Source organism: Paramormyrops kingsleyae, chromosome 1, assembly GCF_048594095.1.
Source record: "Paramormyrops kingsleyae isolate MSU_618 chromosome 1, PKINGS_0.4, whole genome shotgun sequence".
Classification (NCBI taxonomy): domain Eukaryota; kingdom Metazoa; phylum Chordata; class Actinopteri; order Osteoglossiformes; family Mormyridae; genus Paramormyrops; species Paramormyrops kingsleyae.
The window spans coordinates 9875585-9888420 of record NC_132797.1 but is presented as its reverse complement, the minus strand read 5'-3'; the positions used below and the strand labels follow the sequence as shown (position 1 = coordinate 9888420).

General features: G+C 47.9%; 1 protein-coding gene and 1 long non-coding RNA gene across 3 annotated transcripts; one reads left to right on the top strand and one right to left on the bottom strand.

Moving 5' to 3' along the window:
• Positions 1-661: 661 nt before the first annotated feature.
• On the bottom strand, positions 662-4508 carry LOC111853408 (uncharacterized). 2 transcript variants are annotated; one of them, XR_002840452.2, is made up of 3 exons: positions 4114-4508; positions 2071-3295; positions 662-1426 (listed from the first exon to the last, which is right to left on the bottom strand). It is a non-coding gene; the product is annotated as an uncharacterized lncRNA (long non-coding RNA). The 2 variants fall into 2 exon arrangements; XR_011989348.1 differs by having other exon boundaries at positions 2071-2157.
• Positions 4509-8807: 4299 nt separating this feature from the next.
• On the top strand, positions 8808-12723 carry LOC111853377 (serine/threonine-protein kinase pim-3). The gene is made up of 6 exons (XM_023830182.2): positions 8808-9516; positions 9660-9769; positions 10012-10062; positions 10169-10532; positions 11187-11363; positions 11452-12723. The coding sequence occupies exons 1-6, from the start codon at positions 9429-9431 to the stop codon at positions 11646-11648; spliced, it is 987 nt and encodes a 328-aa protein (XP_023685950.1). The 5' UTR covers positions 8808-9428; the 3' UTR covers positions 11649-12723.
• The last annotated feature ends 113 nt before the right edge of the window (positions 12724-12836 follow it).

Here is a 12836-nt window from a genome sequence, read left to right as displayed (position 1 = left end):
GGTTGCACCCTTGCCAACAAGACCAATCCTATAATTTATTGCGTCCCAAGTTCATTCTTGGCAGGCAAGTTAGCAAGATCACTCTTGCCAAAACCACAAGTATGATCTTTGCATTCTTGGTATTGAGAAACACCCATAGCCTCACCTGGAGAAGCGGCGGGAAGACAATGATGATGACAATGATGATGATGATGATGATGCTTTATTTTGTGTATTTTAGCAGTGCTACTGTTTTCTGATATGAACACATACATTATGCTTTCACAATATTTCCAGCAGGATTTCTACTGATGCAAAACAACAAACACCCACCCAACCTGTTACTTTTTTTGTAATTAGACTGTTAATTGAGTGAATTAAGGTAATCGATATTTAATCTGCTGGGGTCAGAGTATCAACAGAGAAATGCAGAAAAAAATATATCAGGTGAACAAAGTTCAGCCGAAGACTTTATTTCCCTCATCTCCTGGGAGAGACAGAATGCCATTCGGGATGGATGGCTTAGCGTGAAGTTAATTAGTGCCACAGATTTACCTAAAATGGAAGCTTTGTGGAAGGAGACAGCGGCTCACATCGGGAACCCTGCATAGCGACATTATTTCCCAATTGCAGAAAGGAAAAGCTCATCTACGGATGTAGAGTAACCCCCCCCCCCCCCCCCCCCCAAACGTACATACCGTTCTACTCATTATGCAAATGTATCCCTCGTAACTCAAGACAAGGTGTACATGACTTATCTTGTTCTTGAACTTTGGAAGCTCAGAGAATTTTTTTCTTTTTATATTTGCAGGGTTAATGTACAAACATTAAGTAGCACTAAAGGGAATTTGATATAAAAAAAAAAAAAAATCTGCAGGAAATCAACCAACATTACTAAAGGAATCTGACCCACAGGTCACTTAGCAAGAGACAAAGACGGTGGTTTGCATCGACAAACAAGCAAATCATTTACGAACTGAAAAATGTAATGAATAAGATGAGATGAGATGGAGTGCAGTCACGATGTAAGTTTTGTGTAAACTGTTATAGCAACAAAACCAACACGGCAGAAAGGAGTGTGGAAGCGCCCTGTGAAGTCATGTTGGCTTACAGTTCTCCATGACAGGTGCCATCTCGAGCAGACATGCCACCCTGCCTTTGTAAGTTTCGGGGTGTGTGTCTGGCACCATTTGTACCCAAAGCAGGAACATCAGGAACATTCTCTAGGTCTTCAGCCTTTCTCTCCCCAAATCCTTTGGAGTTCACCTACATGCCCTGCATCGTGATCACCACGTGGTCACCCGGAGAGGCACATGCGGTCACGGTCCTATAGTTAAGGGGCCGGATTTACAGCTGAGTGTCCCTCATCCTGCAGAATTGGCCGTAAATACTGTTGTGGCTGTGAGCGCTTGTTTGTTCTGGATTTCTGTGTGGTTCCCTGTAAGACCTAAGAGAATGAAAGGAAGAGACCACTAACTTAAAGGTCCTTTACTTACAACGCCCCCCCAAGCCCAAAGCTAAAATAAATGCAAACTAATTTATAAAATCAAAAAGATGTTAAAGTAAACAAGCTGCGGTCTAGTCAGTACTGAAGGCGGCGGAATCCTGACCAGGCGTGCCTTTAAAACACAGCACAACACCTGCATGACATAACCTAATACCTGGATGACTTAATGTTACAGCTGCAAGACATAAGGCAGCACCTGCACGCCTCCCAGGGAGGATGGCAGAGCCTCTCTGTTTCCTGTGCAGGACAGAGATCTGAAGGGTTGAAGCCTGGGAAAGGCTTTGATCTAGAGAAAGGACCGTAAGGGGAAACTGCACAGACCAATTCCCACAATGCACTAGTGCGACATGGCATTGGGCCGCCAGTGCAGCTGTGACGCTGCTCTGCGTGTGGTTCCCTTTGCTGTCATGCAGGCCCCTGGAAATCTCGCCTTACCCAGGCGGTGCTCCGCTCCTGTGACTGTAAATGGACCTGCAAGCTGCCAGGTAAAGCGGAAACGGGGCCAAAAAAAAGCCCACAGCGTACTAGCCACACGTGATACGATTCCCAGCTGGAAATGAAAAGGGGGTGTGGAAAACACTAACCTTTTTATTGAACCAACTGTGTGCGTGGTTATCTGGAGGTATGTATAATCCTTTCATGTGCCGCCTTGTACAGCTGCCAGGACTGCACTAATGAACAGAAAGAAATGTCCTTCTGGAATGTTATTACACCTTAATAATAATCATAATCTCTACTTCTCCAATATAAAATGCTGGGTAGGCTTAGGGTTTACTGCCTGTTTCTTAACCTCAGCACTCAATGATTTTTTTAGTAAAAAAAATTCAGTATAGTGAAATGCAATGAAAAAACAACAATAATAACAATGATAATATAATTTAAATGATGATCATCATGATAATAGTAGTAATGACAATAATAGAGACAGCTTTAAACAGGTGCATCTTTCAGGCCGAACAGTATACAGACAACTGAGAAAGACGCACAGGTACTGGATTGGCTGATAATGCTAGGTCTCTGATGAAGCGTTCACTCTCCTGGCGGACAGTGATAACGGTAATCGGCATCCCCCATCAGACGAGCGACTGTAAAGGTGATTCCTTCGTGGTCAAGGTCGGGCAAGGTCAAAAAAGTGTTTGTAATGGATGGTGGCAGCCCAGCCAATCCGAAAGTGAACAGCTGTGATCTGGATCATGGGACCCAAAGCGGATGACGGTGATCACAAGTGCAACCATCTTCACAGAGGCATGGCATAAAAAAACGAGTTTATACCTGCTACAGGCCAAACCCTTACCTAATAAGTACTAATGTGCTCGGTAGGCCAGGCTCTGACGGTATACATACCTGTCATGTTGCATAATGCTTATTTATGCCCCATTCCCAAAAAAAGGAAAAATGACACATGATTATAAAGTAAATAAACACACTGTACAGACCAGCTCATTGAGGTCTGCATGAAGAATTTTTCACAGTTTTACATTTTGAATGTATTGTGTTTATTGGATATAACCTATCTGCCTTGGGTATGTAAGATGCGCATTGGTCAGGTCCAAGTTATCTTATGAATGTGGACTTCCCATTGGCCACGTCCCGGCTATCTTACAGGTTTTCCCATTGGCAGAAATGCAGCACAGGTTTAGAGCAGAAGCATATCATCCATCCAGAGCTCCCACTTCCAAATCTCAACCTATAATCCCTATAATCTCAATTTATAATCCCATCCTGTGATGACTTGCAAAGCTTTGGCCAGTTCTGCACGTCTGTATCTCTGAAGCTGAAGCAGATCCCAGTAGACCTGGACCAGTGTGACTGTGGAAATGAAACAGTTAATAGTATGAGGCATTTGGTTCGGGGGGGGGGGGGGTCTTCACAGGTGTTCTGCCCTTTAAAGGGGGATTCCTACTCATAAATGGGCAAAGTAATTAGCACCCCCTCCGTTGCCATATCAACCTGCTGTCTCTCTCTGCCGTGAGTATTCTGTACTGTAATTAAATAAAGGCTCTTTGATGCACTAAACAGTACCTCTACTTCCTGCACAAGAGAGAAGAGTGAGCGAGTTTTGGAGATGCAAAACGTTATATAAGTCAGAGACTTAAGGTGTTAAAAAGGAAATGATTTACTGAGCAGCTGCCATGTATCATCAGTGTTCAAACAAACTTCACCTCTGAATGACTTTCTTAAATGGCACACAGAGTTGTGAAACAGTGAGGTCACAAAGAATCACTCGCTCGAGGTGTGGATGTGACCATCGCACACGCCCTGTGGTGATGTGGAGAGGAGAGGCATGTCCATTGCAAAATCCAGCATCACCAGGAGAGGTTGCCCCGTTCACAGGGAAGAAAAAGCTTGTCTTCCGTTTAGACCGGCACAGAAACGTGAGCGCAGGCTGGAAGCTCAAGGCCAGTAAAAATGGAGGCTGAAACACAGCTCCAGATAAAGTGCAAGAGGACCTTAGATAGAAGATCAATTTCTTCACGAGCCAAAATTGGTGCAATCAAATTCCATCTGTCCCTCCTGAAAAGTTTCTTATCCAGCGAGTGACGAGGACGGTAAGGCAGGGTTCATCCCAACCTATATCAGGGAACACACACACAAGCGTATTCAATAGCGTGGAGTCACCAACTCACCGAAAACACGATGGAGAGGATGGGGCTGAAATGCTTCGGGGACGTGCAGCGCGTGCCGCCATGCTGGGGCTACAGCTGGAAGTAACATCAGCAAAAACAGCGCAGGGGACACAGAGGCTCCTGTCAAAGGAAACACGTCATCTGTGCTCCCACTACAGCGTGCCAGCGTACGAAGACCATCACTAATAACTACTACATCCTACAGCCAATCGGGATACAAACACAGCAGTTTATCAGACTTCGGCCCAAAATGTTTATGATGATTTTCTTTGCCTTAATAATTCTCTTTTTTGAGCACAAATTATGAATAAAGAAAAAAAAATGAATATTGTAGTAATATTGTAATACTCATCTGTATAATATTACAGAGTAATAAGAATGACAGAAACACATTAAAAAAAAACTCACCCATGTGTGACATTGACATCATGACTGACACTATGTGCTGAAATTTAAGGGTGATAAATGAATGTAAGGTTTTACCTCAGATTGGCAGAGTACAGCAGAGCAAAAATTATCTAATTACTCTAGAATCTGCTGCTCTATTTGTCTAACTGCTGAATACGCGATGCCTAATTACCCGGCCTTCGTTAGGAGGTGCTCAGCGCTGACTCTGTGGCTTGGTGATTAAGCCTCATCACAGGCCTGTCTGCTGGGGGGAGGTGTGCCAAAGGGGTCTTTCGGCCCCTTCGAGGGGCAAGCAAAGTGGAAACACCCGGAAACACCAGCCAATCGGCCGCACACATTCGGTCTCAATCTCATTACTCAGCGAGTAAATGGAGCAGCTAAAATTTTCAGTTTCATACACTGCCTGGGTATGCCACGGTCATACGTACTGAGCTTTAACTGCAGCAAGACCCGTCAGGACCATCATTTCTGCACTGCCAAGCAGAAATCTCAGGGAAACATGCAGAAGGAGTGTGACAACAACAGGCCTCAGTTAAATTTACCTCCATGTCACTGGGGTGTTTCACAGTTTGTACAAATTGCTGATGTCTCACTAGAACAGGATGGTGTGGGCAAATCGCCATGTGTTTCTAATTCTGCTGTAGTGTCTGGAACCACCAGCCACCTCCACAGCGTCCCTGATGTGGTACAACGGAGCCTGAGATCTTCATAACTGCCCAGCCAAAAATATATGCTGTGGGATGGGTGTATGTGGTACTGCCATGCTGGCACATGCTTGGGGGGGGCGGCGGGGGTTAGCACATACTCCTTAGCCCAATAGACTGAAAGTGCCTCTTTCTGATGTTCTGACTGTCCCATTCTGAAGCCCCCAGTCAGAAAAATTTACCAAGATGGACTTCCTCACGGCCCCCCCCAGTTGACAAAAATCAACCTCCGCTACCTCCACCATCTCCACCCCCACCCCCACCCCCTTTGTAGCACCTGTCCCTCAAAAAAATCTCTGAACAACACAGCTAGCAGGGGTGGATTTGTGGTTCCTGGGGCCCCACTCAAAAAGTAATTTCAGCCCACCTCTGATATTTCAAGAAATAAATAAATAGCTAGCGAGAACAGCTAGAAGCTCATAGCTAGCTAGCTGGTTAGTGGAACATCTCCTAAATAAGTAACATGTTTACACATGCATGGTTTCAGTGGTGGCAAAAGCTGCCCATTGGCAGAAGTCACTTGAGTGGCATTAAGTCTTCATGCAGCAGCAGGGGATCATGGGAATATTAATACACAGAAGACTGGCGTCACTCCACCGCGGACAGGCTCTGGCTGCGGGGTGATGGAGCAGATTGCTGACCCGGCCAGGCCAACAGACACTCTGTCAGCACAAAGCCAGCCACCACTGGACAGCCTGCCTCTGGAGGTCGGGGATTCGATCCAAATGGATCAAACCTCCCTGAGGAGCCCCATTGGATTGACGCCATTGGTCTCTGTCTGACACTGCAGTACTGCACACAGATTCCCCCAAAAGTGTGTCTGCGGCACTGTGTCAGCCCCCATAAAAAGTAAGCCTGCTCAATCTACAGTCAATTTTCACATGCATAACAGAAGAACTCAATTCCCAGGATAGCCCCACAGAAAAACCCACTACTGTCAGAAATGTTTAAGAGGGAACAAATCATAGCACAGATATTTTCATATATCCACAGAGCCAACACACCTGACAACCAGGCACTCTGGCAGAGTCTACTTAGCGGTCATCAAAACACAGCAGAGTGGCAGCAGATTGTAACGAGCGAGTAAGGCATTCTGAAACACGCTGGGAATCACTCCAAGCCAGTCCACAACTGGTTCCATGTACGAATTCAGCAGGTCATATGAAGCATAATAAACATAGTGAAACATCTAAAGACCCTTCAAACTTAGATCAAAATCACAGTGGACATTATTAGACTGCAGACTCTTGATCAGTGCAGGACCACAACCAAAATAATGCTATCCAAGATTACTCCATGAGAAATCGTGGTGGTGCTTATAAAAGGAGTATTACTGTAAGTATGGAATGTGGCCGGCAGGCAGTACGCATGCCTCGGTGTTACAAGGTTTGTGTTGGTCCAGTTTCAAGAGGGAGCGGGGCCGTCCTGCTCAGCCTGAACCACCGAGAGGCATGAGTGAACCTGTCTGCGGCACAGAAGCTCGGCCGTAAATCTGCCGCGTCTGCTGGGGAGCCCTCAAGGCTGTTCCATCCATTCCGTCGGGCGTCACGATGGATCTGCGATGTTCAGAACGGCACGTCTCAGGGCGGTGCTGCTGGGTGTAGAGAGGAAGGCTCCAGCTGAAGAAGGTGGAAGGGCCACTGGTACCACCCCCCCACTGGCACCCCCCCCCCCCTCCCCCAGGATCACGAGGGTGGATATCGGGGTGACATTTGCTCAGGCCTTTAATCCGTACGGAGAGTTCTCCAGGGTGACCTTCTGCCAGGAACCGTGCTGAATTCCTTCCATACCACGCTCTTGACACGTGGCTAAATGCTAAGCGCCCCCGTCCTCGTGCGTGACAGCCTGCCGCCACGGCGTCTAGCGGGAACGTCTCTGTCAGGGTGTTCAGAGAGAAATGCTATGTCGCCACTCTAAATGGAAATTTATAGTGTCAGTCATATTATTTTGTTTCTGAAATGTAACTCTGGTGAGTGTTGGTAAAGTTTTCAAAGACTTCCCTTGTCTCTATTGCACAACACCATCACCATGATTAACTTACCAACATTTTGCATTATCTATTATCCCCATCTACTCTAACTCAAAGCCTGAGCCATTACCTCAAACCCTAAAACACCTGGGAATGAAAAAAGCCTCTTAAACTGGTAAAAAAAAAATTATGAGCATTTTTGGACAACAACACTTGAAACTGAATGAAGCAGGATGTGGCTAATTTTCGTAGTCACTAAATTGATCCCCTAATTGGCTCTGCATTGATAGTCCAGTCATGTTGATGCCAACATTGATAACAGCATTAATGATGAAATGAACTACCACACCATATAAAAAAAAAATTGCAGTAACTGAAAGCAAACAGACTTAGAAAGAGAATTGATTCTGAAAGTGTCGCGTCTGCACATACTTTTAAACATATATGCAGTTAGATAAGGGCCGCAAGGCTGTTTGATCTCACATATTATGCAACGGTGTCCTTTACTGCACTGACCGTCCACAAAAAGGAAATCAAGATAAACCAACACTTTGCTACCGAAGCCGAGGTCACAGGACACACCGGGCGGAAAACAGCGGCTGCTGCGGGAGAACATGCAAATGAAATATTAAACGGAGAATTACCTAAACGTGGCATAAATGGAAAAAGCCATACATAACAATGGGAGGATTAAAGACAAACTCATGACTAGTTAGCTTTCGCATTATAACTGCTTCATATGAGGCATGTTATTTTGCTCAGGGAGACTTTTAGCACAGCCTGGTTTGACTCTTCACTTGGCTGGGGGGCAGGAATCACCCACAGCATTTAATCCCCTCCCCCCCCCACCACTCCCTCGGGTGGCGGGTGGCTGACGAAACTCCAAGGCACGCTTTCCAGTGGCTTTTGCAGTGTCAGAAAGGCTATGGTATGCACTGGATTCACAAAGCTGCCAGTGAAAGGTTACCTTGCACTTATTGGTCAAAGCTCGGAAAAATGGAACATTTTTTTTTTTTGGGACTTATACAACCACAACATTGTGTATACGTTATACTTAAAAGCTGGCAAATATTTACTTTACTTTGAAAATGGGAACATACAAAAGGCACAGTGTAACACTTCTTTCTCTCGTTTCTTAAGGTCTTTTTGTACATTAATTGCTATGTCTGCATTGTGAAGGATAATCTCAGTAATGCACGTTGTCCACGTAGCCCCCTCTATGGGTTACCCTTGGTATTCCGCTCTATACGCAGAGACATTTCGCTGCATTTATAAGCACTGCAGTAGCCTCTTCCTTAAGTGGTATTAAGCCGTTGGAAAGCCGTGTCTTTCAAAAATATAAATGATACAACAACACGTGTCTTTATGCAGAGGTGTTTTAAAACGTGCACACGAGCCCCCTCGCCAGACCACCGCTGCCAGACTCCCTGCATAGTGCCAGCCCATGTGGTAGACATCCGCAGAGAGCCGCGACGCGGGGGAGGGAATCCCGCCACATGCGCTCGTGTCCTCTCCCATTATGTTAAACGGCGCGTCACGATTGGGTGAGAAAGACAAGGCTGTATTTATAAAGCGCATTCCGATTGGCCCGCGCCACACTACCGATGCAAATGAAACGCAACGCGAAGCACTCAGACAAGAAATCCTTGGGCGTCTCGTACTATCTGATTAAGTAGTGCGTGTATTTACATATCCACCATCTATAAAAAATGATTTTTGAAAGATATTGAAACATTCATATATTTAATACGGACTCATTTTTCGAATATAACAACACTTTTGTACATTTTCAAGGAAACGTCGGCGCATTCTCGATTGTTGTTAAGGATAATTACCATGGCGGAGGGATATGTACCTTTTTCGGACGTTAAATGAGTAGAACCGAATTCGCGGTCAGTCAGATTGGAGCTGATCACTGGACGCCGATATATTGTCTTTAACCTGTATTCTATTTATTTGTATTTATATTTATTTTATTCGGGGCGTTTTTTGTCGTCCGTACGGTCTGAGCACAAGCTGCTCTGGAAGCCGTGCACGTCGTGCCCGTGTTTCTTTCTGAATTCTTTTTGTGCGGAGGGCTCGCCTTTGGCTCCGTGTGACGGAGCTGGACTGCGGCGGAGCCGATAGCCGGACGCCGCCGCCCCCCACCGCTGCTGCTTCACTTATTTATAGCTTTTCTGTATTATTTTTCGTCGGTGTGTAAACGCGGAGGCGCCTCGACGCGCAGCTCTAACATGCTGCTCTCCAAGCTGGGCTCCCTGTCGCACATGTGCAGCCCCGGCGCGATGGAGCACCTGCCGGTGAAGATCCAGCTGCAACCAGGTGCGCCGGCGCCGCCTCGCGCTCAGGGTCGTGCTCTCCCGCATCATGGACACTCCGGAGGGTCACGCCGGATCTGTGCTTCTGCTTTAATGTCTCGTTTGTGGAGTATAAGTCCAACCTTTCCGTGCTTTTTTGATCCGCAGTGAAGGTCGAGAAGGAGCCGTTTGACAAGGTCTACCAAGTGGGCTCGGTGCTGGGGAGCGGCGGTTTCGGCACCGTGTACGCCGGTAACCGGGTCTCGGACGGGCTGCCGGTACGCGTCGCCTATTTTTTTGCTGTTTTTGTTATTGTTGTTATAGTTAGTGTTCTTGCTAATGATCTCTATCGGTGCAGCTTGAAACATCTGAATATCGGTGTTTTAAAATCGTATTAATTGTCATTTTGATGAAGTATTAGGGGAACTCCCCGGGACCGTTCCCCTTGCATGGAGATTCCTTTAGATGCCTTCGGGATGTCGTTGTCTAGTTGGTGAGACTGTTCTCTGTCCCTCTCCAGGTCGCTGTCAAGCATGTGGCGAGGGACCGTGTCACAGAGTTTGGCACCATTGTACGTATCTGGTGGCTTCCCTCCCCGCCTGATTGTGCAGTATTTTTGGGTGAGGTGCCTGGTGAGAGACCCTGCTGAACATGGCTTTTTGTTCGGTCTCCCCCAGAATGGCTCAGTTGTGCCCCTGGAGATTGTCCTGCTGAAGAAGGTGGGTCCCTCATTCCGGGGGGTCATCAAGCTGCTGGACTGGTACGAGCGACCCGACGGCTGGCTCATCGTCATGGAGAGACCTGAGCCCGTCAAGGACCTCTTCGACTTCATCACCGAGAAGGGCGCCCTGGACGAGGCCACGGCCCGTGGCTTCTTTCGGCAGGTTCTGGAGGCAGTCCGCCACTGCTACAGCTGCGGCGTGGTTCACCGGGACATCAAGGATGAGAACCTGCTGGTGGATCTGAGCAGTGGAGACCTCAAGCTCATCGACTTCGGCTCGGGGGCGATCCTGAAGGACACGGTCTACACTGACTTTGACGGTACGCCACTGCCCAGGGATGCCTCCCCCCTCCCCAAGCAGTATAGCATGAGCTGAGGACGTTGGCGGTCGTGAAACACAAGCCCCCCCTCCCCCCCGAGTGGTGCTGTGGAGGGGCCGTTTGGGGACGTGTCCTAGAGTAGCCTTTAGGAGTGCTCTGGCGCCCCGTCTGGCTCTGGCGGCTCGGTGCAGCCGCGATCTGCCGCCACATCACGTCTGTTTGTTGTGAAACTCGAGCCTGCTGGCCATGTGACGGCCACGTCACGGATTCCTGTTTTTGTTTGGTGTCCAGGATACGTGTACTCTGGGGGGGCGGGGCAGGGGCGGGCGGGGGGGTATTTGAAGCCTTTCTTTGGCGAGCGCAGTGAGTGGGTTTTGTTTTGGTGTAATTTTAGATGGCTGCCGTCCTGCCGCAGTGTAGCTGCTCCTAAAATTCCTGTCAGGCTGTTTTTCTGGGCTGCAGTCAGCTGCCTGTGTGTGTGTGGAGGGGGTTGGGGGTGCTGGTCCTTAGACGGCAGTGCAGCCTGCCTCCGTAAACACGCTCGTAATCGCCCAACCTGACATTATCCCTTTTTATCTCTTGTATCTTGTGGTCGAAGTTCAAAGACTCTCTGTTTAAGTGTTGCATTTGATCCGACATGATGTCTGTTTTCAGGCACCAGAGTCTACAGTCCACCGGAGTGGATCAGGTACCATAGATACCACGGGCGCTCGGCAACGGTGTGGTCCCTGGGCGTGCTGCTCTATGACATGGTGTGCGGAGACATCCCCTTTGAGCAGGATGAGGAGATATTACGTGGACGTCTCTACTTCAGGAGGAGGTTGTCTGCTGGTGCGTATCTGCCTCTCTCTCTCTGTCTCTCTCTCTCTCCGTCCCTCCGGATGCTGACTCCGCTCGCCACCCCCCCCCCCCCCTGCAGAATGCCAGCAGCTAATCCGGTGGTGCCTGTGCCTGCGGCCTTCGGACCGGCCCACACTGGAGCAGATCTTTGATCACCCGTGGATGCGTGTGCCGGAGGAGCCGGAGACGGCGGGGCGGGGCATCCGGCTGGGGGCCATCAGCAGCGACGGCTCCAGCGACGGCTCTGGCACTAGCTCCGGCGAGGAGGGCCTGTAGAGCACAAAGTGGACTGTGTGGGCCCCGCCCTGCCCTTTCCTTCTGGGAACTGTAATTTATTATGGTTTGTTATTCCTTTAGTATTATTTTTTTATAATTTCTGAATGGTTTCCCCATGGGGAACGCTTGCGGGTGGTCTAACCAGCACTTTTAATTTATTTGTTTTTTAATTTTGTTCCGAGGCTGGTTTATATTTTCTGCAACTTACGGACGCGCTGCTCTCATAGAGCTCAGCCGACGTTCATCAGACTGTCTCCTTTTGAGTTTTCAGTGCCTTTTTGAAAGCTGCTTTGTGGGGCTTTCGTTGTCAGAGTGTTTGTAAGCTGTACAGACGGTGCACCCTCCCCCTACCCCCAGCCCCACCCCCCAGGCATGCGCGTTACCGGTCGGCGCCGAGTCGCATGATTAGGGGTGGGACCCATGCTCACAGCAGAATACTTGAAGCTCACACTCCCAACGCACACCCGTGGTACCTGCTGCTCATTCACACTTCTACCTGCATCCGGCCAGCCCCCCTTACCCCGATTTTGTTTATTGACAACACCCCCCCACCCCCAGCCCTGCTGTCTGACTGCTGACACTACACGCCTCTGCCCCACCCCACCCCTATCTGCCAGGCACAACCAATGCAATATTCATTGACTCAGTTAAATACACTGCAATATTGTATCTATGTACATTTTTCCCATGTATTTATTTGTAAACATTCCACCCTGGATATTTATTTATTGCCTTTCTTATTAAAGTGGACTTTGCCCGCAGTCTCACTGCAGCCTTGACCCGCTTCTGCCCCCTTTTCCCCCCCCAAAACGTAACGTTGACCTGCTGTCTCAAAGCAGAATCCATGCTTTAATTTGAGGAGCAATGGTGGGTGCTTGTGGGGGGAGGGGCTTGTGTAGTCTGTTCAATAGGTGTCACCTATTTAACTTAATGGGGCAGGAGGGAACTGTGCTTGCTGTTGTTGAATTGAAGCCCACTGTTGGATTTATTTAATTTTTGTCTTTAAGTTGGTGTGAAATTCAGTGATGGAGCCTATTTTTATACAAAAAGTTCAATTAAATTTTTTTGTACTTAACAGTTGTGTGGCCTTGTCATTGATTTAAAACCAATTTAAAACACCAGCACAAAGCAAAGAGTTAGTAATGAGAGACACACATGAACATTTCTGCCGAGAGGGCTAATGAGGGT

Bases quoted from the DNA above. Each gene is read 5' to 3' on its own strand.
- LOC111853377 (XM_023830182.2), top strand. From the start codon at position 9,429: ATGCTGCTCTCCAAGCTGGGCTCCCTGTCGCACATGTGCAGCCCCGGC. The intron at 10,063-10,168 runs GTACGTATCTGG...GGTCTCCCCCAG, and splicing joins TCACAGAGTTTGGCACCATT to AATGGCTCAGTTGTGCCCCT. The intron at 11,364-11,451 runs GTGCGTATCTGC...CCCCCCCTGCAG, and splicing joins CAGGAGGAGGTTGTCTGCTG to AATGCCAGCAGCTAATCCGG.